The following is a 27,054-nucleotide window of genomic DNA, read 5'->3' as shown; positions in this document are numbered from 1 at the left end:
TTCTGAATTGATGTAGCCAATGACGCTGTGTCCCATTTATTAATATACTGGGGTCTGAAGGGTTTGATTCCTCCCCGTGCTATCAAAAATGTTCTTTAAAAAAAATTGCTTGAGCTAGGGAGGAGTTATGTACATTAATCCCAGGATAAATAACTTGTCAAGTTCAAAAGCAAGCAGGAATACAGATCCCAGGCAAGACTTTTTAATCACAGCTTTATGAATAATAGGAATATTATGCCCCTAATGCGGATCCTTTAATGTTAGGCGCTTACCGATCAGGGGACAGAAAGTAATTCATAGTGATGTGTAGTTCACGGGCTCTTCTGATTTGTATTCAGGACAAAGAGAGCGGAAGGAGAAGGTATTCAAAGGGCTGATGTCCAAATGTGAATCACAGAAGGATGCTGTTAGCAGGGAACCCCAAAGAAAACCACCTAGACCAGCTCTCTGCCTTTACTTTCCTAGGCCTGACCTGCTTTAAGCAACTCAGAGCTCCACAATGGCCATGACCTCCCTCTCTTCAGCACCTCATTCTTTATGGGCTGGAAACAGGGGTGGGGAAGGCAGAGAGGTTGGCACGGCACAAATGCACTGGCAGGAGTGGCAGAGGGGCTTCCCCTGGTGCTTCCACCCCACGCCAGCCTCCCCAATGTCTCACTCTTCCCTCTCTTCCTCCCAGTATCCACAGTGGCTCACCTGCCAGGAAGCTAGTTTCTGTGTCAAGTACTGGCTGGCCTCAGGTCCAGTGGAGGGCTATGGCCTGTCCGCAGCACTGAAGTCAGATTCAACTGTTAGTAAGAAAAAAAGAGCATGAATTACATGCTATTCTTGTTTTGCGTAGGAGTTACATTCAAGAACCATATGCACATTAGCAGAGCACACCTAAGCCTGCTCTGCCCTGTTCCGCCCCCCACCCTGTTCCACCCCTTTTTCATGACATCTTTATGACATTTTGGGGCTACTTCTGGGCTCAGTGCTGTGCCTAAATTGCCTGTACTCCTAACTCACACAGTTTTGTAGGCTATTCAGCCTAATATACACATTTTGGCAAACCAATTTTGCGTAACAAAATACATGAGTGCATGTTATTTTCATTACTACAGTGTATTTCAATGCACATTTTACCCTGTTTATAAACACTTGTATACACATTACTTGGCTTGGGAACAGCATTGCAAAATTCAGAGTAGTGTAAATTTTGAAGGATGGTCGTGTTTTGGTTTGCGTTGTGCTTCACGGAACTCGGATTAGGTAGTTCCAAACTGGGTTTCTTGTCCATCCATGCTTCTGCATAGACATGGTTAGGATTCAATTGTAAACCCCCAGACTTGTAGCAGTCTGGCATCAACCCCTATGACTTTAAAGCCCTGAACGGCCTCAGCCCAGTATACCTGAAGGAGCGTCTCCACCCCCATCATTCTGCCCAGACACTGAGGTCCAGTGCCAAGGGCCTTCTGGTGGTTCCCTCACTGCAAGAAGCGAGGTTACAGGGAACCAGGCAGAGGGCCTTCTCGGTAGTGGCACCTGCCCTGTGGAACGCCCTCCCAATGGATGTCAAAGAAATAAACAACTATCGGAAATAAAGAAATAAACAACTTTCAGAAGGCATCTGAAGGCATCCCTGTTTAGGGAAGCTTTTAATATTTGATGAATCATTGTATTTTAGTATTTTGTTGGGAGCAGCCCAGAGTTGGTGGAGTATAAAGCAGTTGGTGGGGAGATGCAGCTTCCCCTAGACCAACATCTCCTGCTGCCCCAAACCCTCTGCCTCCAAGTCATAGTGAAATGGCAGGGATGGAGAAGGGGCCGTAGCTCAGTGGTATGCAGAAGGTCCCAGGTTCGATCCTGAATGGCATCTCCAGGTAGAGCTGGGAGAGCTACTGCCAGACTTGGTAGACCACGTTGAGCAAGATGCTCCAATAGCCTCACTGAGCATAAGGCAGCTTCCTACATAGGGATAGGCTTCCTTCTGGTCTAGTTCATCTGCAGTGAAAAGAACAGCACTTACTCTCTTGTGGGATTATTAATTTGAAGTCTTTTTTCTATAATTATAAAAATTCACAGGGAAAAAAGGATTTCTTTTTTTAAGGTGGGGGGGAATCCCAATCAGTATTTCAAAGGCCACAAATGGTTTGAAATGAAGCGAGTTAATTAATCGCTCTGCATTAGAAGTCTGCTGTATTATCTTCTCTGCTTTATGAGACAGAGACTGCCTTGTATCCCAGACCCATTTTCCGTGCGCAAGTGTCAGGCTTCATTTAACTTTAATTTCCAGCAATTTTTAAACATGGAAATGGACATTTTCCTTTTTAAAACAAAAAACGAGTCAGCCAGCCAAAGCTGTCCCCTGTCCTTCTCCCAGTTTCTTTCATCTGAGCATGGGACCAACTGGGCCAGTGGTGTGGGGACAAATGGACATCACGGGATCTCACAAAAATAGTTTTCAATCGCTGCTGCTGCTGTTTTCATCGTTGATTTGCACATTCATACCCCCGACTGGATTTTCAAAGCAGACTTTTGTTCAAAATCAAACCCCTTGAATGCCACAAAAAGCTGAACACATTTTGAAATCAATGCTGCTGTGTTCTCTTTCAATTGGCAAATGTCTCCCTGCTCCGTATTCTGATATGACCGTCAAAGGTACATTTACATTGCCCGAGTGTGTTGCTGTTGTTGTTGCCATCCCTCTCCCCCATGCCGGCATGTCTTGCTTTGCATTTCAAGCAAAATGTAAGTTAATGTTTAATTTTAAAAGCGTGTGAAATAGCCAGCTCCAAGCAAGGACTTTAAAGGGCGCTGAAGGCTTTCAACAGCATTTTGTTCCAAAGCAGGCTTTCAGCAAATGCATTGTAGTGTCTTGTTAGGGAGCAATTGCAGGCTGTTGTTTCAGCAGCAAGGAAAACATAAAGGGGAGCGTGTGGGATCAAAAATCCTGAATAAGGATCAGGTAGAAGGCCAGATTTCATGTTCCTGAGCCTTCTAGGTTGATAATCTTTAATACATATGTTTAACTGAGGAGGAGATGAAGGTCATATTTTCCACAACTCCTGTGCAGAAGCTCATATTCTTTAAAAGTCATCTGATCTGGAGGAAGCAGCATTTGGAACCTTCAACAGGAGTTCTAAAGCCAAACTTCTCAGTACCAAAATGTGGCTGGACTGGCTATGTCACCTTCTTGCTCTATTGAAAAGGATGTTGGCATGTTGAGGAAACTTAACTGGGCAGTTACTATATATAAAGGAGAGAGGGAACCTGATTCCTTTGGGAAATAAAGGAGACTCTTGTTGTACACAGCTGTTCATTTATTTGTGTTTTCCTATACATTTTTACAGCTGTTTGGTCCTACACATCTTGTGCGCAGATGCAGGACTCATCCAGACTTCATTTTGCACCATGCTTTCCAGGCACAGGTCCAAGTGGTTTATTTTCCTGTTTTTGGACCTCAACTGTCATCGTCAATGGCTAGCAGGACCAGTGGTCAGGGATGAAGGGATTATGGGAATTGCAATGCAAAAACAACTGGAGACCCAAGTTTGGGGAACCTTGTCCTAAGTCAACTACATACGCCAATCCAAATGCTTTTGGACTGTAGCTTTCATAAGTAACCTTTGACACTTCTTGTTTGACCTTTATTTGCTCATTGCAGTTATATCTTGTGGAAACCCTGGGACTCCCAGCAATGCAATAGTGACATTTAATGATGGCCTGGTGTTTTCAAGCTCCATCATTTACAAGTGTCGGGATGGCTACTACTCTACGGGGGTGCTCAGCAGGCATTGTACGGTCAATGGGACCTGGACTGGAAGTACCCCAGAGTGTACCGGTGAGTAGCTCGAGCAGCTGTGAGAAATCCAGTAAGGCATTGTATATATACACTGACCAAAATTTCATCCACCTTGCCTAGTCCTCCCTCTTCTTCAACACCAGTTAGCCAGATGCCATTGGAAGAGTCCAGATCAGGCTCTTAATCTTAATGATGAACAATTGAATAGCCGCTCTGCAGTTTATTTGCATCCACCACTCCCATTTGGTCCCTTCTTTTTCTATATCAGCCCTCTCCAACCTAGTGCCTTTCAGATGCTTTGGAATGCCATCAGCCCCAGGCGGCATGTACTCAAATGGGGGGGTGGAGTTTGAATCATAAGAGGGGGTGAAACTCTACCCCCTCTCTCTTGTTTTTTTTTTGGGGGGGGATCACTGCGGCTCCTTTGAAGATCTAGTTGGCTGGCAGCTGCAACCTTCACACATACAGAGATACAAAGTGCCCCCGTTTTAAAGGACTTTGGGGGCAGCTGCCACTAAAATATGGCCACTTTTTCCTGGCAACCACAATTTCCTCCTAGAATACTCCCTGCAATTAGACTTTTTTTTAGTGAGGGGGCCAGGGGGGATGGCAGACACCAGCTAATCAGAACCATAAGAGAGCTTCAGTGATTTTCATCTGCTAAAAATCACATAGGCACCCAAAAATCAGTGAAATGCTTCCTTTCATTTTTGCAGTCTGTGAATAGGGCCACAAATTATTTAGGTGTATGTGGCATTTTAGCTTAGCCTTACCCAGCACATCATTTAGGAATTAGGCAAATGACCATTCTCTGCTTTCACCCACCCAAATCTGCAATCTGGAGAAAATACAGATTTATATTTAGAATTGAAGTGAAGATTTGCTCATTATCTCTCATTATTCAGAAGCCAGCTTTGCAACTTTGCTTTGGAGACATTCTGATAATGTAACCACTTTATGTGTTTTTCTTCCCGCCCAGTTATTAACTGTGGGGATCCTGGAGTGCCAGCCAATGGCATTCGGTTGGGCAATGACTTCACCTACAATAAGACTGTCACGTTTCTGTGCATGCCTGGCTACATGATGGAGACAGACAGAGCCTCTGCTTTGACCTGCACCAAGGACCGGACATGGAATGGAACAAAACCTGTCTGCAAAGGTAAGGCCTATTTGTTCAGCATCTTCAGGATTTGTTTTTAAGACACATTGCCTAGGAATATGCCTAGGAATGTAATCTGAGATTTTCCAAAGAAATTTAGATTGCAGCCCTTGATACAGACAACCATTTACCATGGTTGCACACACAGTAAATAGGACAAGGAGAATATTACTATTCCTTCCATGAGTTTCTGACTGGGTGTGCATGTGTGTTGAAGTCCACTTTACCATACAACAGGTGTTCCAGATGGCCATCTTACAGTATGGCTGGTTGCATGTATGCTGTGGTCATCTTGTCCCCTTGTTAATGGGGGCCATCTGTATCCATGCAGTGTTTGACAATCCCCTTTCCCAAGTGGAAAGGGCAGGCTGGCATTTGTGAAGTCAATTTCCTTTGGAGGAGAGAGACCTGGTGGGTTTTTGCTCTTCTCTTTTAAACCAATGAATGTCTATTTGCGAGGGCCGCCAAATGAAGCAGTGCTGGTTTTGATGGTTAAAGCTCCAAACAGTTTGGGGCCATGTTATCTGAAAGATCACCTCCACTAGTATGATCCTGCCCCAGGCACTAAGTTCAACCTCATTGGGCCTGCTTGCCTCCCTTACTTTTTTCCTCATGGACAAATTTCTGGGGACTGTGTACCAATGATGGCTGAGGCCAAAGATAAAAGTAAATTGAGCAGTGAACGTGATTGTTGTACAATAGGCGGCATCCCAGTCATGCTAAACTTTGAGGTTTCAATGCATGGACACCCCTTTCTCTATTTAGGCAAGCAAGAAACATTACTGCAGCCCTTTCAGCCAACCAAAAGTATTTAGAGAAGGCATGGAGCAGGAAAGGTGAAGGATGCTGCCTGGGGGGGGGGGGGAGCCATGGTTTGGGGAGAGAGTCCCAAGGGCCTGACAGAAGCCTGGATATGACCCCTAGTGTACTTTCCCACCCCTGGCATTATTCATTCTGGATGCTGAGATCTAATCTGGATCCATTCCATTGTCTGCCATAACATTAGGGAGTTGAACCACTGGATTCTGCTCATCCCTGATGGTTACGTGGGACTGAATGTGCCCTTTTGTTCTCTCTGCCCAGCTATCATCTGCAAACCTCCTCAGGTTGTCCCCAATGGAAAAGTTGTGGGGTCAGATTTCAGCTGGGGATCAAGCGTGAGCTACAGCTGCCTGGAAGGATATCAGCTATCCCTGCCTGCAATTCTGACCTGCGAAGGGAATGGATCATGGAGCGGAGAACTCCCGCAGTGTTTTCGTAAGCATGCAATCTCAACTGTGCTGTAGGGGAAAATTGGAAGTGGAATAGGTGGGACATATTTCACTCCAGACATTACCTGCTTTGGGCTAAGGCCAGGACCCAGAGGCCTGTGGAAGGACCACTGAAGTAACTTGAGCCCAGACTTCATGCCATTTCCCAAATGTCTCTGTCTATCACAGGCAAAGGGGGTAAGGTTACTTGCTTTCCCAAAAGGGAATCAAGGCAGGGTTCAGGCTCTTGCAGCAGAGTGGGGGAACATGTAAGTACTCCCTTGGTTCAAGTGGCCAAGCCTCAGCCCACCCCACTCTTCTTGTGAGTCCTACTTAACACACAAACCGCTGATCCAAAGGTGTCATCAAATCCACAATTTACAACCCATCCTCTTCGTTCTTGCACCAGAGGGAAATGTTGGGTGGCACTTGCTGACCCCTTTTCAAACCTGCCTTTCATTTAGACAGAAAATGAGAAGCTAAGCTCTGTTTGCAGACTTGGCCCTTGATGTTGAGGAAGTGTTTGAAGGCTTGCTAGATGCTAAATCCTTCTCCAAGAGCAAACTGTGTGTGATTGAACAAGCTTTGATTGTTTCTGTGCAGAGAGAGTTTCATCGGCCCACACCGCCGCTGCATTGGGTTCTCTTAAAATAACTTGCCACGGCAAAGCTTGACATTAAGGTGCCTTCTTCCCACCTCCCTCCCCGGACAATGGCCATCAAAAGATTGAGGGTGGGGGAGCTCATGTTCTGCACACCTCCCCTCACCTGTTGTAGAACAAAACAAGATTTCTTGTTTAATGTGGTGCCACATGGTGACTTTCCACTGTACAATTGAAGATACATTTTAAATGTAAACCAAAGCAGGGGTGAAAAATAGAAGCTTACCTTTCATTCTCCCTCAACCCTTCTGCTAGGAGATGGTGGGTAGAAGGAAACTAATTAAACAGTAATTGGTGACAAGGCAGAAGTGTGCTGAATGATGCTCGCCTACCCCTCATGCCGGAAGCTGGTTTTTCTTTAAAATTGCAGCTCTACGTGGGATGTGTCTATAATCGGAGGATTCATTTGAGTTGGGAAGTGTTTACCTTACTGAACTGGTGGCCTTTGTTAAGGTAGCCTAACTGCTCTTTTACAGCCGTTTTCTGTGGTGACCCGGGAATCCCAGCTGAAGGGAGGCGTGAAGACCGGGGCTTCACGTATCGCTCCTCTGTCTCGTATTCCTGTTTGCCTCCACTGGTTCTGGTGGGATCAGCAAGGAGGTTCTGTCAATCTGATGGATCGTGGAGCGGAACACAGCCAAGCTGCATAGGTAAGAGGGCATTTTGGTGGGGCATTTCACCAATGAAAGCTATGAGCCAGTGAGTGCTGAAAGTCTATTATAGACAACAAAATGTCTAGGTGTGCGGGGAGAGAGTGAGAGAGAAGAGGGAGAGTGATTGGTATGGTTGCTAGACCAGGGTATGAGACACTTGACTCCTTGTGTGCCTCCCCTACTGCAGTTGGTGGGATCTTCAGTCCTCTCCCTTTCCCAGCCAACACCTGAGATAAGATCTCTGTTTCAGGCTACTACTTTAAATATCCAGACACACAAGATTGGGGGATGGCTCATGGAGCCTTGTAGTGCAAAACTGTCAGCCCAGAAGTTCCCAGTGCAACATTCATCAGAACCATAGGGAAGAATAGCAAACCAAATTCAGTTTGGTTTGGATTTAATGGGAATCTACCTATTTTGCACTTCCCATAACCATCATTGAACAAAATCAAAGCTATCGTTCATGACTCATACTTCCTTGAATTTAATGATCCAGTTATCTAAATAAACATTGTGTGCAAAATTGTGTGTATTAGGGGGAAATGTGCTTTTTATTATTAGTGAAAATAGCATAAAATTGCATTCTGTTAGGGGAAATTGCTTGCAAAAATGCACATATTAGGCAACTTTGTGTATAGGAGAAAGTCACACCAAAATGCTGGTGGATTTTCATGAGGGCTTCTTTAAATAAATCACAAACTGATGTGGAGAGCTGAACTTACAACTAGAAGGATGAGAAGCTGAAAAAATCTGAAATTGACAGATTCACCCATCCCTTTGCCACAGCTCACTTGTTGGAATTAAGCAAGATAAATGGAGATAAATAATGCTAGATTAATAGTGCCATTAACTCTTCCTTGCTCTTCAATCTTTTACCACATTTCTGTCTGCTTCTAATCAGACTCAACACACACAACATGTATAGATCCTGGTGTGCCCCTTTATGGAATGCAAAACAACTCCCAAGGTTATCAGGTAATTATTATTGCCTCTTTATTGATCTAATTTTATTCCCTCCTTTCTCTAAATGAACTCCTTTATCTGCCTGATGCATAGTATCTCTCGATCCTTCCATCCATCTAATCTAGTCTCCCTTCCTCCCTCCCTTCCACGTAACATTTCCCAGACACAGAATGATTCCTTTGATTGAACTGAAGTGCAAATATGTTGCATAAGAAGACCCTACTGAATCCAAACGAAAGGCTTACCTCATGCAGCATCCTGCTGCCCACAGTGGTCAGCGAAATGTCTCTGAGAAGCACATGAGGAGCAATAATTGTTCCCAGCAACTGGTGATTCACAGAGATGTTGACTCTTTGTGACTAGTGGCCGTCACTACCATTATCATTCAGGGATTTGTCTCACCCTTCTTTTGAAACTGTTAGCTGTCAATATATACTGTGGCAGCAGATTCCATAGGCTAGCCAGGTACTGTGTGCAGAAGTACTCCCTACTGGTCATGGTGGTCACCTGTGATCTCCAGGATCAGAGGCAGCATCCCAGTTGCTGAAGAACAACAGTGGGAGGCGGGGCAATTGTGGTCCTGTTCTGCTTTGTGGATTTTCCAGAGGCAGCTGGTTGTCCATTGTGGGGAAACGGGGTGCTGCGTACTAGGTAGGCCTTTAGTTTGATGTTGTGGGGCTCCTCGGGTCCCCTGAACTGAGGTAGGGTTTAAACCAACCCCTGCATCTAATGACTCCTATTCGCTCAGAATCAAATCCCCTCCTCTCCTCCTCCCTTGACAGTGGGATGCAGGCGCTGGTTCTCACAACTTCCTATTTCTGTTGCCCTTCCCTTCATGTGCTGAGCACCATCCTGGTATATATACCTGTTTGTTGATTATTACATCTTTATCCAAGGAACTTAGAGCAGCAAGCACTAGACACACAATCCAAGGCTGAGATAGAATGAGTGGCTCAAGGTCACCCAGTGAACTTCACGGCTGACTGGGGGATTGAATCCACATCTCTGCAGTCCAACATTCTGGCTACCGCTATGCATGGCCTTTCGTAAACTGGGCTGGCACAATATATTGTGCTGCTACCACTGCCCCCGCCCCCCTCCTCCTCTTCGTTTTAGCCCACTTTCCCCCTGCTTAGGTTATTTCTTTCACCCTACCTTTAACAGTAGAGTCCCTGCTGCACTCTAAAAAGCACCAATTATTATTATTAGTTATTTGGAATACATATATCCTTCTCAATAGCCCAGAAAGGCTCCCAAAGCATCATTCTGTGAAGGGTGGCTGCGAGAGTGCCTGAGCTGCCTAAAGATGCTGCCTGAAGTTTATTGGGCCACATCTCACAGCTTGGAATTGCAGGCAGGTTCCAAGGCTGTAAAGGCTGTAAACCCCTTTTCTTTCCACCGCTCAGTCTCTGTTTCTCCATCCCAACAGATCGGGAGCATCGTCTATTTCAAGTGCCACAAAGGATACCTGTTGCAGGGCTCCACCACACGGGCTTGTCTCCCAAACCTGACATGGAGTGGAATGCAGCCTGATTGCATCCGTGAGTCTTGCAGCCTGATGTGAAGCAGAATGTCTTGGCTGGCTTTTGGGGTGCAGCCTGCACTAAAATCCTGGGGTTTGGGGTGTGCAGTGAAGCAAGTCTCCTAAACTGCCTTCAGATTTTATAATGGCCCCATGGAAAGTGTACGGGTTGGTTGGTCTGGAAACAATGGCTTCCATCCAGGCAGGGAGTCCAGCTGGGAAGAAGATGGGCCAGAAAATGGTGAAGCAGGGATTGGCATTCTGAAAGCCGTGCATAGGAAACTGCCTTGCTTAGATTCAAGAGTACGCTGTCTACACTGGCTGGCAACTGCTCTCCATAAACCCAGGCAGATGTCTTTCACAGCCCTACTGCTGGAGAAGCTGGGGGGTCAAACTTTGGAGCCTTTATATGCAAAGCATGTGCTCTGCTACTGAGTTCTGCAGCCCGTCTCCTTATCTTCCTCTCATGGTTAGTGAGCCTAGTGCTCAGAGTAGCAGCACAATAGCAAGGGGAGCTTATGACACTTTTGCCCTTGTGACATCTTCCACTTCCACTCTGGCAAGCAGCTAAGCTTTGATACAGCAATAAGGTCTGGGGGATAAACAAAATTCGCACTGGCCATTCTTAGTTTAAGTGCTCATCCACACTTACCTTTTGCCGCACACTTTCTAGGGACATGTCCACGTGTTCCATGTCCAAGCACCTTCCTTCCTTCCTTCCTTCCTTCCTTCCTTCCTTCCTTCCTTGGATTTTCATGTGGAAAGCACTGGGGCAAAAAAAAGTGCTCAGACACAGAGCTCTGAAGCACAAATTTGTGTCTAAAGACATGGCACAAAAGGAAATAGGGGTGAGATCTAAGAGGTTGCATTTATCAGAGGGTGTGCTTTAAGCCAAAGTCTTAAAGCCCATGTGCTTTGTGGCTGAGCAACACATTGCTCTGGCTGAGGCGGTAGGCCAGAGGCAGCAGCTTTAACCCCAGAGCTTACAGAGATTTTTGCTGCAATACCACTCTCTGGCCATCCACACTGGCGGCGCTGAGGTGCAGCTGCTCCCTTACCTGCTAAGCTGCCATGATGGTTCAAAGAGTAAAGCTATTGTACCCTGCTCAGAAACGACATCATTAAGTGGTATATAAATAATTAAAATAAACAAATAAGTTTCTGAACCCCACTACCAGAGACTCCTGGCATCTTACAATGAGCACCTCTGCCTGACTGATCTTAATAGGACCGGCTTAAGCAGCTAAATCATTTTTTGGTAAGGGGGGAAGCTCTAACCAGTGGGTCATTTGCAGCTCACAGGACCTTCCCATCCAGCCCAGCAGCCTCTCCTACTGGGCCCTCCTGCTCCTTAGAAATAATGCCCATCTCCATAACTGTGTAGAGTTTATGTAGGTGTAAAGTGTGTTGAGTTTTCAAGGTACTCTCTTTGTATAACTCTAGCTCACACTTGCAAGGAGCCAGAAACCCCATCCCATGCCAACGTGGGCGCTCTGGACCTGCCCTCCCTCGGATACACCCTGATCTACTCTTGCCAGAGTGGCTTTTACCTCACCGGAGGATCAGAACACAGGACCTGTAAAGCAGATGGCAGTTGGACAGGGAAGCCCCCTATTTGCCTTGGTAAGCATTCTGTGATGAGGCTGAAATTTGTCCTTTGCCTGCAGACTCAGAGAGAGAGAGAGAGATCGCAAGATCGCATTTACATCCTTCACTATCCTGGCCATTCATTTATTCACTCTTCTCCCCCCCCACACACTCATTACACCACCCATTCTTGCCTCTGGCTCCACCCAGTGCTGGGCCATGCGTCCCCTGACCTGCAGGTTCCTCAAAAGATATGGGCATCCATGGTCCGGAAAAGCTTCCTTACTCCTCCCATAAATTGATCTCTCCTCTGTGGATTTGGCTAGTCCTTTTAAAAAAAGTGATTTAAGAAAGGCCATGTCTTCTGACATAATTGAATTATGCACTACAGAAAGAGTTACTTCCTATTGCCTGTCATACACATATCACCACAGGGGAAGAAAATCCTCTGTCTTGTCTCTCCCCATTCAGTGTTGCTTGCGTCCCAATCGCCAAGAGGTGAGAGACACTAGGTGTTCCACTGCTTTCCCAGGGTTCAGTTTTCTTGGAATGATGGTCAGTGAAGACTGTAGTGTCTGTAGGATATATGCTTTCATATACACGTAAATATAGCTTGAGCATAAGATAGAAGGGCTCACAACATTAATGCCTCAGCAGATCTTGCTTCCACATTAGATTTCCAGGGAAGCCCCATGTCACAGCTTTGGGTCCAGCACAGAGTAGATAGGCCTCTGTGTCTCCAGCTTCCAGCACCAGCCGAAACTCACAAACCAAAAACTAACTCCTAGGATGACTTGATGCCCAACAAGGTGTGTACAGAGGACATGGCTATCCCCCTCCTGGAAGCATATTCAGTTGTCACTATGGCAACAACTCTTCTTAACTAACTTAGCTGATGAGGCCGGTCAAGACCACCTTGAAAAAGGAACTACTTTTACTGATTCAGCAAGCTCCCTCTTATATATTCTAGACCTCACTGGATTACAGAATCACAGGCCTGGAAAGGTACCCAGAGTCATCATCAAGACTGACCCCAAAACCTATAACAACAATTTTATAGACCTTTACCAAGAAAGCCCCTGTAGTCTTTCACCTAACCCTTCCCACCCAACAATGTTCCCCTTTATTCGGAAAGGTCCCCTCGTATCCTCACATGTTATGGCAGACCTGTGTGTTGCGCTGCTTAGAGAACTGACCTATGTTTGTCTCTTTTTTTATAGCGGACATCCGTCCCAGTGGGAGACCAGTGGGCACTGCGAGGGACCTGCCTCTTCCCAAGGTGTCAGGTACTGCTTCCCTTTATTAAAACCTTAGTACCAAATTTAGAAAATCAGCTCAAACAAGAAACGGCACAGAACCCATTCCACTCACCCACACCCCCAACAGAATCAGTGCTTGCAAATTTATGCAAGTGGAATCAAATAATTAACTGATTAATAGATCAAAACTCATTCCATTAATCAACTAAAATACTTTAAATGAGTGCTCTTAATTGAAAGTAAAGGAAGATAAATTCACAGATAAATGAAGCTTTTTTTGCCCCATATGCGCATTAAAGTTGTAAGCACCAGTATAAAGTCTGTGTGCTCGGTGTACTGAATGATCTCAATGTAAGAGGACCAGGTAGCTTTAGTGAGCAATGCAGAATTAAAGGGTAAGCCATCCCTTCTGCTATCCTGAACCATATCCGAAAGCTTGAGTCCTATTTGCCCCATATCAATATGCCTTATAATAATTCCTCTAAGTTATGTCTCTGCAGATTTCCTAGCAACTTTGAACCCAAGTGGTGAGCAAAACCCTTTGTTTATGCTCATAGATATAGCTCTGAAGGGATGTGTCATCTGCACCCTTTGCTAGGCTGCCAACATTTTATAAAGTCCTGCTTGCCTATCCTTGTGCTCCTACTTCACTTAGTTCACTTCACTGGGAAGGGCTGGCCTAGGGGTGCTAACCAAATTCTCTTTAAGAACATAGGAGGCTGCATTTGTCAGAGCATTGGTCCACCTAGCTCAATATTTTCCACACTGAGCAGCAGAGACTCTTGAGGATTTCAGACAGGGGTATGTCCTAGCCTTACCTTGAGATGTCAAAGATTGACCTTGGAACCTTCTGCATGCAAAGCAGGTGCTCTACCACTGAGTGGTGCCTCTTGTCCTAGTTGCAATGCGCTCTGCATTCACACACCAAACCACAGTTCCATGGAAACTCCATGGACAGCTTCAATTAGTATGAAACTGAATGTCAGGCAATTTTGGCCAACTGTTGACATCTTCTTGCAAATGTTCTGCCTTGCATTGTTCCTAGTTCCCGCTGACGTCTTTGCAAAGAACTCCTTTTGGAAAGGCTCTTACGAGTACATGGGCAAGAAGCAGCTGACTATGCTCTCTGTCACAAGTTTTGACCCAGTCACCAGTAAAGTCAATGCCACCCTGAAAGACCACAGTGGTGTGGAGCTACAACTGTCTGGTAGGTCAGCTTCTGTATATCCTCATTTGCCACAGGTGATGCAGTCAGTTGCCCATCCGTGTTGGGTAATAAAGAAGTGGAAAAAATTCCATATTTCACTTAATTAGCACAATATGCAGTGTCCTACAGATTTGGTTGTAGTGCAACTCACAGCATCCCTGACCATTGGCCATCTGGCTGTGGATAATGGGAGCTGCAGTCTAATAAAGCCTGGAGAGCACCACATTGGCTACCCTGCAGTATACAGTACAGCGAATTAATAGTGTATTAATGGTGCCAGGTTATGGCTAAAAGTGTAGGTAGCTATCTCCCTGCCAAAATAAGGGCAGCATTTGGCCAAGGCTAGGGAACCTGCAGCCTTCCAGATGTTGCTGCACTCAACTCCCATCATCCATTGGTCATGCTGGCTGTGGCTGATGGGAGTTGCAGTCCAGTTGGAGGGTCCACAGGTTTCTCATTCCTGCATCAGACCAATGAGGACCCAGAAACTGCCGTTTCCTTGGGTCCCTTGCAATAAAGTGTGTAGAGTCATGAACTGCCGTGATCCTTAGTCCTCACTGCTCAGGCATCTAACCAACAGTCAAGGCAAAACAAGTGATCAAAGAGGCAAGCTGAGGTCAGCTTCCAGATAATCCACTGAAACTCTATTCATGGTTAGGATTTTTTTGCCTCCATCGCTGCACACTTACTTGCACTTACCTTTGTCTAATGTTTCATCACTCATCCACCTTGTTTGGAGTGAGCTTTTTGGAGCTCTTAGGAATTTCACCATCCTGAATAATTCAGTGATGCCTGAAGACAGGAACATCTGAAATAAAATGCATCTTAACTCTAGCATTGTGCAACAGGAGAGTGCAGGTCCAGTGTGTGAAAGAGCTTGCAAGTCTTCTTCTCCAATATCACTGGGATATTACCCACCGCTGTCACTTTCATTCTGTCTCTCTCAGGGCTTGTCCACACTTTGGCTCATCCTCTGTCCAGAAAGCATGGGTCCAAGTTTTCCCCTTGCCCCACTCCTTTTCCAGGGAAAGCCCACGCCTTAGTGTTAAATCAAAGGAAACGGAAATCTGGAGGAAACCCAAATTGTTGTTTGTTCCAAATGAGCACTAAGAGTGATTTTCCCCAAGGAAAAGCAATGAGACAAGAGGAAGTGTGAATAAGCCCCCCCCCCAACACACACACACACACTTTTCTTTTTGCTAAGAGAAGCCACAAGCTCTTGAAGGACCAACCTTCTTATTGTATTCTCTTTACAGGTATTTACAAAAGAGAAGATGTCCATCTGCTCCTCCAGGTGTACCAGATTACAGGGCCGGTGGAGATCTTCATGAACAAATTCAAGAATGAAAAGTGGGCTTTAGATGGTCATGTAAGTATTAGCACAGCCCAGTATTGTCTTGTTCATTTGGCCCATCCACACATTACGCTTTCACAATTTGTCTGAAGTGTTCCAATGCCAAATGTATAGAGCTGCGGAGGGCGGGGGGGGAGTAGGGATGGGAACAAGAAACAGCAGGAGCCATTGCACTGGGAGTCTGAAGAAGCAAAAGTCAACATAAGATTACTAATTGGAGTAGTGACCTCCCCCTGGTTACTATAGTTATGGAATATCCTCTCCAACACGACTCGCTGGATTCTATTCCACTTCACCAGATTTTTAGCTCCTAATCTAGTATGATCACCAATGGTTTCCCATCATCTTGGAAAAAAAGTGATGTGGGATGCTGCAGGGTTCTGTCCTGGGCCCGGTGTTGTTCAGCATCTTTATAAATGACTTGGATGAAGGAATAGAGGAGGCACTCATCAAATTTTCAGATGACACCAAACTGGAAGGGTCAGCTAATACCTCAAAAGATAGAATCAGGATTCAATATGACCTTAGCAGATTGGAGAACAGGACCAAAATTAACAAAATGAATTTCAGTAGGTACAAAGATAAGGATATACACTCAGGCAGAAATAATCAGATCCACAAATATAGGATGGGGGACACCTGGGTTGACACCAGTAAATGTAAAAAAAAGAAGATGATCTAGGGATCTTAGTAGACTACAAGCTTCAGATGAGTCAACAGTATGATGCAGCAGCAAAAAAATAATGAATGCAATTCTAGGCTGCATCAACAGAAGTGCCCAGATCAAGGCAAGTAATAGCTCTGTTCTATTCTGCCTCGGTCAGACCACACCTAGAATACTATGCCCAGTTCTGGGCTCCACGGTGGAAGCCAGGCTTTCTGAGGAACGGTGGAGGGAGCTAGATGTGTTTAACCTGGAGAAGAGGAGACTGAGTGGTGATATGATAGCAGTCTTCAAATATCTGAAGGGCTGTCACATGGAAGGCAGAGCAAGCTTGTTTTCTGCTGCCCCAGAGGGCAGGACCCAAACCAATGAATTTAAATTACAAGAAAGGAGATTCCAACAAAACATTAGGAAGAATAGTCTGACGGTTAGAGCTGTTCAACAGTGGCGATCTGCAGGGACTCTTTAGCTCTGGTTCCGACATTTGTCTCTCTGACCAGCATAAGCATGAAGCACATTGACAGAGGAGAATCATGCATACTCAGTTTCTGTGCTGGTCAGAGACTAGGAGAAGTACCCACCTATCCAACCAGCATGAGCTGAATCAGTGCCCTTTGGGTGGCTGATTGAGCACCCAGACCCAACACTACACTTGAGCAGTTTCAACATTTGAAGAGACTACTCAGGAGGGCTGGATTTGCTTTCGGGATGAGCAACCTGCTGTGCGTGATCAGTTCTCTTTGCTGTGGGCTCCATATCTTTGCTGTCAAAAGCTGTACTTTCATCATTTTTGTACTGTTACATTGTTTCATTGAATAATTATTTGGGGGCTTTTGGAGAAATAGTCTAGCAATCTATGCTAAACCACCCTGCCGCCAAAGCCAAAAATCTTTATGCAATCAGAAACATGGGATTCTGCAGTTTGTTCCTCCTTCCCATACACAGGTCACTCCAGAATCATCGAGTGGGACGTTTGTCTACCAGGGGTTTGTGCATGGCAAAGGCTTTGGGCAGTTTGGCCTGCAGAGGCTAGGTAAGTTATCCTGCCTTCATGCAAAAATCCTATTCTTTAAATTTTTTTACTTGTACATTATTTTAATACCAGTATAACTATTTTTTCTGTAATTTTTATACAGCAATGCAGTGGGGAAATTTTCAGTTCAAGCTGTAATGTATAAAAGGTTTGATTCTGATTGGCTAATAGAGGGAGTCTAGGCTGAGACAAACATGGGTGCTTTCTGCTTGCCATAGTCTTTACCTACCTAACCTTAGCTTTGGCATTTATTCCCCTTTCTCTTACATATAAGAGTTTCCAGTTATCTGCCAATATTTTCTGCATAAGTTATGCGAATTGAGCAAATATCTATGCAGCAGTGGGCACATGACGAGGGATGGACCATCCAGACTCAGAACCCCCAGCCTCTGTCTCCCAGCAAAGCATGGCATGCGATTTAATGCCACATCTTCCTTTTCAGACATCATTGAACGAGATGCCGAGTCTATAGGACATCCATTTGCATCCAACAGCAGTTCAGTGGCAGCTGCTATCCTTGTGCCTTTCATTGCCCTGATTATTGCAGGGTTTGTGCTCTATCTCTACAAACACAGGTGAGCAAACCTGGGAGCAAACGGAGGGAGGCAAGAAAGCAAAATACAAATTTTGTATTGCTTTCCTATCTCTGTGTTTGTGTATGTTCTTAACCAGTCTGCCAGTCCGAGTGGAGGGGAGAAAAGCAGAGAGAGGCTGCATAACCTTCTTATTTATTAATTGCTTAAATGGGCTTCGAAATCGCTTCCCGCCAAACTCTGTCCCTTCCTGCTGGGGAAAAGATATGGGCACCAGTCCATGGAGAGCCAGTGTGGTGTAGTGGTTAAGAGTGGTAGTCTCGTAATCTGGTGAACTGGGTTCGTGTCTCCGCTCCTCCACATGCAGCTGCTGGGTGACCTTGGGCTACTCACACTTCTTTGAAGTCTCTCAGCCCCACTCACCTCACAGAGTGTTTGTTGTGGGGGAGGAAGGGAAAGGAGAATGTTAGCCACTTTGAGACTCCTTAAAGGGAGTGAAAGGCGGGATATCAAATCCAAACCCTTCTTCTTTTTACTCTGATCTGGGGCGGGAGGGACGCTTGCCTAAAGGAACTCCCCATGAAGAATAAGCAATATCTGATCAACCATGCTCAATCAAAGTAGCCTCTCTGCTGGCATGCCCTGCAGGGCCATCTCTGACTCCTCTTTTTGGTCTTGTCTGGTACAGAAGGAGACCGAAGGTGCCATTCAATGGTTACGCTGGGCATGAAAACACCAATGTTCGTGGAACGTTTGAAAACCCCATGTATGATCGCAACTTGCAGCCGACGGATATCATGGCCAACGAGGCAGAGTTTACAGTCAGCACCGTGTGCACTGCGGTATAGCACTTAACAAACCTGCGCAGTAAGTGCCGTGCTGTTCAGCTGTTCCCAGGTCACAAGTGATCTAGCGTTTTTAATTTGCAAAGTATTTGCTGGAGTTTCCCAACCTTGTTATTGGTGACTCAACACAGGCCAAAGGCTTCCTATATCTGGGCCTGTGCAGTAGGACATAAATTTCAAATAAATAGGGACGGGATGCCCAGTAGTGACTGGCAGGCCGGTGCAGGTGGATTGCTGCATTGCCGACCTGCTTTCCTAACATCGTGCCTTGTTGCTGCTTATCCAGAGGGAGAGGGAGAGGGGCGCAAGGCCGCAGGAGCTCAGCGTGGTGTGCCTGCAGCAGCAAAGCCAATACAATGCTCCTGCCCACACTGTGCCAAGAGGGAATGATGTAGGGTGTTGGGAAAGCAGAGCAGCAATGTGGCCACACACAAATCCCACCAACTATTACTGGCTATACCATAAATCACTCTACTTCTTAAGCTTCCTCACAATCCCCATTTAGGTTATTTTTGTCTCCAGATGACTATGCTTGGTGCTTGATGGAGTCCACATTTGGTGTTACTTTTATGATGGTTTGTAGACACCTCAAGGTCTCCTTTCTATGGTAATATAGATGCAACATAAATATTTTCATAAAGAAACGGCTGTTTTGGGTAAAATTACTTGGTTTATTTAGGTTCCACAAGGAAAAAACGGTAATCAGATTTGGACATGACTGGACATAATTCACACCACTTTGGAATAATAAGCAGGCAAGGATTAGTTATAACCCTTTCTCAATTTTAGAAACGTAGAGGGAATTAACAGCTAGCCCATTGATAGCGGGTTAACTCTTTTGTGCTGTGGATCCAGCCTTGCTTCTTGTTTTCTCTTCCTCTGCAGCATTCTCCAGGGACGGGAGTCTCACCAGTGCCCGATGTTCCTCCTGGTTCATCTTTGCCCATGATCATCCCTCCCAGAAATGTTGGGGCTGTGGAGTTGATATGGTGCCTTTGAGTTGATCCAGAGAGAGAAAGAGAAAGAGAGTGACTGCCTTGCTGTTTATCACCGCTCCACATCCTCATTGCCTTCCGTTCCGCCCTGCAGCCGATAGTCAAATCAACCAAAGCACCCACTCCAGCCCTTGTGTTACGACTACATGGGAGTGGATCCACCAACACGTCCCCCACCTCTGAGCCTTTTTCTAGCTGATTCTGGCCAATTTTACAACCCAGAGACCAGAGTTGTCCAGCTGCTTGTTTTTGGTTGATTATCGCCTTCTGGGGAATACATCGTGAGCTGGTAGGGAAATCTAAGGGCATTAAATTACCAGAGGAAGTGAAAGACATGTAAGATGAAGTGGCTGCATTGGGGCTGACGAGACTTCCTGGATGCAGAGAGTATGGGGCACAAAAGCACCCATCACATTGAACTAAAGCAGCAGGTTTAGCAAATGGAGAAATGGTTGCTTCATATGTGTTCATTCTCTCCTTCCTCCCCCATCTCATGTAGGTACTTCATGCTAATAGCCTACTTCAAGGACTGGAGGTTTCTGTAAAACCTGACACACACACACACACCCAGACCCAACCCACTTCATTCTGTACTTTAAAATAACCTCTGCTTTATTCTGTCAAGGTCAGCTGCTTGTCTTTGTTCCAGGTATAAGGCCAATTCGAACCCTGCCTTTTAAACCACAGCTGCCATTGTTGCTTTGTCCTTGCTAGCGTTGACAGGATTGTTAGAGAGTAAGGACCATGCCAAGGACCTTTCTTGGCATAGGGGATGGGCAGCCTTATTTGCACAGTTGTCAAAGTTGAAATCAAAGCATCTTTCCCTAGCTAACACATTCATTGCAGGTCGGTCGCATTTTGCCAGCCCTTGAACTACAACATTTTGTCGCTGGGGAACAATTTCTCACAAATGCACTTCCCCTGCTTTTTTGAATAATGCCCTGAGGAATATGGTAACATGAGAGTCATTAAGTCCTTTTGGTTACTGTATGTGGCCTCACCAGTGTCTAACGAGACTAATTCATTTTGTTCTGACCCCCTCCCTCCTCATTTAGATTTCTTTTAGGGAAAAAGAGGCTGAGCCCCCACCCCACCCCCAAAATCTGTACCACCATAGTAGGGTTGCTCACATTTCTTTTACATTTATTTCAAAAAATATGGCAAATACGTTTGCCTGCAGCGTTGTGAAACAGCTCTCTTCTCCATTTTATTACATTCTGTGCTTCCTGCTGGAGTGCACAACTGCTCTACTGAAGTGAGAAACTGAACGAACCCACTCAGCCCCCATCTCTTGCTACAAGGACAGAATCTTGCACTACTAGTCTAGATTGGATTTTTACTCTTGGCAATAGACTAGAGACTTTGCATTGTCTAGAGCAGTCCATTTGTCACATGCAGTCAGATCCATCTAGCTCAGTGCTGGTTACAGTAGTAGTCTGCCAAGAAGAGAGTTGGTTGAAAATATTCTCTTTGACATCTATTCACCTCACCCCCACACACATGCAGGAAATTTTAGACAGTAGAGGGATAGGTATAAATACAGCCCTGCAATGCCCCACCTGCAGTCTGAAGTGGTACAATCGAGAACACATGTTTGATGTGCCTCATCTACTGAGCAGCCATCAACAAGCGATCAAAGGTATATTACAGTTACCATTTGTGTAAACTAGGGTGGATGGGCCCCATATTTTCCCAGACAAAACAAAATTGGGATTTGTGTAGGCATTTGGGGGATGGTTTAAAACTGGACTTTACTCTGCTTAACAAACTTGAGGCAAAAATCTGATTAAACTGGAGCATGCTTAAGTCATGTCCAGAAGATTCTAGATGTAATCCTGGATCCACCTGAAAGCATAGAACCATAAAATTGCAGCACTGGAAGGGATCCTGGGGGTCATCCACTTCAACCCCCTGCAATGCAGGAATATCACCTAAGCAAAACTTCACTTAGCATCCATGACAAGTGGCCATTCAACCTCTGCAAAAAACCTCCAAGGAAGGAGACTCCACCACCTTCCTATGGAGTCCATTCCACTGTCAAGCAGATCTTACCATCAGGAAACTCTTCCTGATGTTTAGTGGGAATCACCTTTCTTACCAGCCTTTCAGGAGATTTTTGCAGTAGGAACTTTTGAACAGCAACCCCATGATAAGAACTCTTTGACCTTTCCCCCAAATAACGTCTTATATAATTTCTATGCCAAACGGCTTTAGAATCCCAGAGGAAATTCAAAGTGCAGGATTGTTTTACTGTGTGCAAATACCATTACATTTTTAATCCCTACAAAGGAGCACAGGTGTTTGCATTCTTTGCCATCCACCCCAATAAAAGGGAGAAACCGGCAGTGTTGACTTTCACCAGTATTGTTGGGTTTGGTTCATGCTTTCAACCTGGAAAGCATGCTTTCGTTGGAAGACGCCATTTGGTGATAGTTGAGGTTTTTTAGCTGAGACTCACAGCAAGGGGGAAGACATACTGGTGCCTTAACACACACAACCAGGTTTGGGCAGAACCAGGGACAGTAAAATCACAATCATGCCTTACCCCCCCCTTTTTTTTTTTTTTTTTGCAGGGAACAAGTAGATTTTGAGTAAATTTTCAGAGAGCTAGTATTGAGGACTCCAAATTACTTTTCAGCCTTTTTATGTCAACAGAAAATATATGCTTTGAGCAGGAATGTAGCCTAATCAGGGTGAATGTGCACCTTCAACCCTTGTATACTTCTTAGCAGTCTAGCATTCTCCAAACACTGATTTGGTGATATATTTTTGTAGTAGTGCTGATTTCTCTGAGCTGTTTAGAACCGAGAGTGTGGGCAGTTCAGGAAGAGTAGAGTCAGTGTAACTACTTTGGGCATTCTGTGTAGAAGCTCCCATCAGCTGGGGACAGAGCAGAAAGGAGCAGCTTTCATCATAAGAAAGAAACAATTTGCACATAGAAAAGTACTATAGTGAGTGTCAAGAGAGAGAGCGCCAGGCTAGGGATCTTTCCCCTAATGCATAGGTTTCTACATGCAGGGCAGTTTGCTTGGTTTTAAACCAAGTAGTGAAATATTTTCATAACCCTGGGAGGTAACACAGTACAGCTTGTTTAAAAGGGCAAATTTGGACACTCATTCTGCCATATTGAGCTATAACAAACCTTCAAATTTCACTAACTTTTCATGCTAAAACCCAAAGTCCCCTGCTTCCCCAACTGAAGCCCTAAATTAATGGTGATTCGTAGAACAGAATCATAGGGTTGGAAGGGGCCTTGTAGATCATCTAGTCCAAATCTCCTAATCTGCAAGGCAGGCTATAGATACAACATCATTCACAGATGGCTGTCCATTCTCCTTAAATTCCTCCAGTGAAAAGAGACCCCAACACCTCCTGAAGCAGTCTGTTCCACTCTGGCTTGTTACCATTTTTCTCCAGAGGACAATGAGTTAAAACTTCAGGGATTCTGGCTAAACTTTTGACATGGGTAACAGAGGGCTAATAATTGCATGTGGCAGTACGAATGCTTCCAAACCCATCCAGCACCATGCAGCAATACCCCTGAAGTAGCATGTTTAAATTATTGTCTTGAAGGAACTTTGTTCCACTCGCCACTGTTGCCATCATGGGTTTGCTTCAGAACTTGCCTCTCCTTTCCCTGGCTTTTGGGTGACTCGGGAGCTACTTGGCCAAAAGCTGTGTTCTCTTTTACAAATTCACCTGCTCGCTGAACAGCATGGCCCGGGATCAGGGAGGATGGAAGCTGTTGTCCACCAACATCTGGAGAGTACCAGCTTCCCCTGCAATCATCATCTTGCATTCTCATAGGGATTAAAAGCAGGGGACCTTCTCAGCCTAGCCTGCACTACACTTCTGAAACTTGCTGAGATAATGCAATAGAACATGGTTTCCAAACCGCTCTTCAGGACTTCTCCAAAGTTCCTCAGGAAGATCAGCAATGGTGAGCAGCTTGCCCACAATTACTGATCTCTGGTGTGTACTAAAGGCATAGTCTCAGTTTAAGTGGTCAACAGGCCCTTATGGACTGAGCTTAGGCCCCAGAACCCATTGCCACATGCAGTTGAGGGGAACTTAACAGAGCAGCCACTGTGAAAAGTTACCTTAAGGTAGAAAACTATGAAAACCACTGCCCTGGGAGGCTGGCTAGTATAAAGCTGCAATGTCAATGTTATTTCTTCAAACCCTAGGGCAGCCTTCACTAGCCTGGTGCCCTATGGATGTTATGGACTAAAACTCCCAACTGATGGGAGTTGCAGCCAAAAACATATTCCAGGCACTACGTTGGTAAAGGCTGACCCAGAGCAAGGGGGCCCCTGCTGCTGAGTATTCTCCCACTGAAAGCTTGATTCTTTTTTATGAATTCCTTTTCTCTTATCAACGTGGGGGGGGAGGGGGCAGAGACAGATACTTTTATGTCCCTGTTGCCTTTTTGAAAGCTGGACAAGGATCTTTTCATTTTCAGTGCCCATTGGACTTGCATCACACAGTTTAACAGAAAAAAATGAAGAAAAAAAAGAAAAAAACTTTTTTGTACAGAGATATATTTTTATGAAATAAAGGTTTGTACAGTGGAGAAAAAGACACAATGTAAATTTTCTTTTTTCATTATTGTAGTAAAAAGTAGTGGAAGATTCAGCTTTTTTTGTAAATGTAATAAAATGTATAAATATGGTTTCCATTTAAAAAAAAGAAAAAGAAGGAAAAAAAGAAAACCAACTGTAAATATGTATTCTACATAAAGCTGGCTTGTCTGCAGTATATAACATTTTAAGTTATCCCGTCTCTGTATATGAGGCTTATCCTTTGTGTCTCAGCATACTTTACTGAATTTGAGAGCTATTTTAAATTTTTGAATTAAAATAAAATATAAATTTTTGCATTGCTTTTCTTACATGGTGTATTTTTTCTTCCTCGTTCTTTTATGCAGCAAATATTCAGGGGTGGGCAGAAGTTAGACCTAGCCGCAGTCTGCAGGTTGACCACCTGATGCTTGTGGGCTGTTGGAATTCTTCCTAAGATTGCTGAATTAGCTAAACCATGGCCTGATCCAGCAAATACATCTCATGCTTTCAACAAAGGGCTTTTTGATGGACTCCTGCCTATGGAAGCCCATTAGATAGCAACCTCCACTGTGCCTGTGGCAACAGGCTAGTTTAGAGTCACCAAGACACAGTCACACAGATGTACTTGGTGGTGGGCTTCTTTTGGCTTGATGAGCACAAAGGACTTTTTTTCAGCCTGAACTTGCTGGGACTCAGTTCCAGCACCTCTCAGATGGGCTGCATTCTAAGAGAACAAGGGAGGTGTTCATTGTGAGTTCCAGCACCATTTTTTCTAGAAAAATAGCACTGGGTCTATCAAGCATCAAAGAGGATGCTTGACATGTACACAAGTTGAGCACATTATGGCTGCACTTCCTTTATAAATTGGAGATTATTATATTATATTATATTATATTATATTATATTATATTATATTATATTAATAATGGCACTCATCCCATTAAAATTCTCACAAGGTGGGAAGTTAAGAAGAGAGCTGATCCCTTCCAGTTTGCCAATCTTGCCCTTTTGCAGGTTCTAATTCAGCAGCCCACAGTAGGCATTTACCCAGCTAATTAACAGCAATTTATATACTAGTTCTTTGTAAATTGGCGATTAACTCCCAGGGTATCCTACACATCCAGCCCTCCCACTCCTTCATTCTCTGCTGCTTTTATAGAGTTTAAGCATTTATGCAAGGGAAGCATTTGTTGTTCTTTGTTCAAATCATTTTTTAAAAATTGCTTCATAGCTTCCTTCCGTGATCTAATTTTGCTTCCTGAATTCATCAAGAGCAAACAAAACTCATGTCTATTCATTGTTTCTGCCTTTATCCCCAAATGGCTAGACTATCTCATCACTTCTGCTATCTTCTTGCCTGTTTCCCCTGACCAAAATACATTTCCCATTGTGGTGGGTTAACTACCTTGCCAATCCAAATTTCCATGGCAAGGAGTGGTAGAAGCCACCAACAGTCAAGAGCTAGACCTCATGTGTTTATATGTACTGAGCTTACACTACAGAGATTCAGTCTTTAGAGCATGGATGGCCAGTGGCTTCCTGGCCCCCTATTGTTGACTGCATTCTCTTGAGGGTAATCTTCTCAGAACCACATGTCATCATTGGGCAGAGCCAGGGCTGATTATGATGGAGCCTGATTAAGTGTACTGGATTAACTAATTCAAAATAAAATCAGCCTTCTTACAATTTTCATCACTGGTATCTTAGATTAGAATTCCCAGTCCTGTGCTGGTCTACTCAGTAATTCTTTTCAAACTGTAGTTTCCTACATATCTGAAGCCTACCAATTTATTCTCAGAAAATGCAGGGCAGATGTCTTTCCCAGTCATGTAACCAGAAATAAAAAGGTTAGAAACATATCTAGCCAATACAGTATTGTCCCAATTGTTAAGAAAGTCTATAGAAATGGAGAAACTACTTTTAAACGCCAGGAAAAATAAGGAGATAGGAAATGAGAAAGAATCATTGTGGGAGATTGGAGTCACTTCTGGGTGCATTGGAGGGCCACATAAACTGAAGTCATGGGCCACAGGTTTGCCCATTTCCCATGCTTTAAACCACAAATAGATGCCAACATTCCACACGCCAGTTTGAAAGGTGGGTCAGTCACCTGATGTCAAATGCAGAGGAAGAATTAAGAATGTTCTCCAGGTGCACTCATGAGCTTTCTTTTACAGCCAAAACTTGACACTTTTTGAATTTGATGTTTTTGTTGTGCTTTTGGCACCTTACCAAATTCAAAATGTACCAATTTTTTTCTGCAAAAAGGGCGGGGGTGAATCAGGAGCATACTTAGAATGCATTCTTCTTTCTTCTTTTGCAGCTGTGGCTTCAACCTATAATACACGATCAGACCCAGGAAAATAGGATGTAAGTCTCACAAAATGTCCTCGTAGGCTAACTCTCAAAGCCTAATTAAGGTCCACAGGCCAGAGATTCCCCACCAGCATTTTTAAACCATGTCCACTGGTTACTAGAAACAAATGGGTCACCCACAGACATGGCTGAAAATAACTCTCAAGCTGTTCTATACTTCCATGGACGGCGGAGTCTTTTTAAAATGAACCTCAAGCCCTTTCACACAGACTTCAATTAGAGTGCAATATTTTCCTAGAAGGGACCTTGGAATAAATCTACTACACTCCAGCTGGTGCCAGGCGTTTTCTGGACATAGCAATTCTATCCCCTGAGGGAAATAATCCAAACCTTGTGCCCTCAAGATGCAGTTGATAATCAGCCCTGCTCAACATGGTCTATGGCTGTTCTGAATTAACTATGTGATCTACACAGAAGTGAGATGCTTTACTACTGAAATAACATGGGCCTAAACTTCTGCCTTTTTGAAATGATTACCTAGTGTGTTATCAGACATTGCATCAACTCAATGGAAACTATCCAACCCCCCCTTTTTAATAATATTTAATATACAAGTTTTATTTTTGTCCCCTTTAAATCCAGAAAGCAAATAAGGCCAAATTTATCCATTTCAGTTTCTCTTTCTTTTCTTTTTTTTCAATCTTAAA

The 27,054-nt window shown here is 44.5% G+C and overlaps 1 protein-coding gene across 10 annotated transcripts in view; it reads left to right on the top strand.

Moving 5' to 3' along the window:
* CSMD2 (CUB and Sushi multiple domains 2) overlaps positions 1 to 24,350 on the top strand; it is a 506,434-nt gene extending 482,084 nt beyond the window's left edge. For all 10 annotated transcript variants that reach the window (XM_081871629.1, XM_081871627.1, XM_081871630.1 and 7 more), the window contains 14 exons: positions 3,647 to 3,823; positions 4,764 to 4,943; positions 6,027 to 6,200; positions 7,331 to 7,504; positions 8,409 to 8,482; positions 9,900 to 10,011; positions 11,436 to 11,615; positions 12,800 to 12,865; positions 13,884 to 14,045; positions 15,302 to 15,414; positions 17,009 to 17,096; positions 17,539 to 17,671; positions 18,318 to 18,496; positions 19,360 to 24,350. In XM_081871629.1, coding sequence (XP_081727755.1) covers positions 3,647 to 3,823; positions 4,764 to 4,943; positions 6,027 to 6,200; positions 7,331 to 7,504; positions 8,409 to 8,482; positions 9,900 to 10,011; positions 11,436 to 11,615; positions 12,800 to 12,865; positions 13,884 to 14,045; positions 15,302 to 15,414; positions 17,009 to 17,096; positions 17,539 to 17,671; positions 18,318 to 18,477 — 1,793 coding nt within the window. In that variant the 3' untranslated portion in view covers positions 18,478 to 18,496; positions 19,360 to 24,350. The remainder of the gene's footprint in view (positions 1 to 3,646; positions 3,824 to 4,763; positions 4,944 to 6,026; positions 6,201 to 7,330; positions 7,505 to 8,408; positions 8,483 to 9,899; positions 10,012 to 11,435; positions 11,616 to 12,799; positions 12,866 to 13,883; positions 14,046 to 15,301; positions 15,415 to 17,008; positions 17,097 to 17,538; positions 17,672 to 18,317; positions 18,497 to 19,359) is intronic.
* Positions 24,351 to 27,054: the final 2,704 nt, after the last annotated feature.

The sequence above is a fragment of the Podarcis erhardii genome (assembly GCF_964252035.2).
Source record: "Podarcis erhardii genome assembly, chromosome: 7".
Taxonomy (NCBI): domain Eukaryota; kingdom Metazoa; phylum Chordata; class Lepidosauria; order Squamata; family Lacertidae; genus Podarcis; species Podarcis erhardii.
Note: the sequence above shows the minus strand (reverse complement) of the source record. Positions and strands in the feature narration are given on the sequence as shown.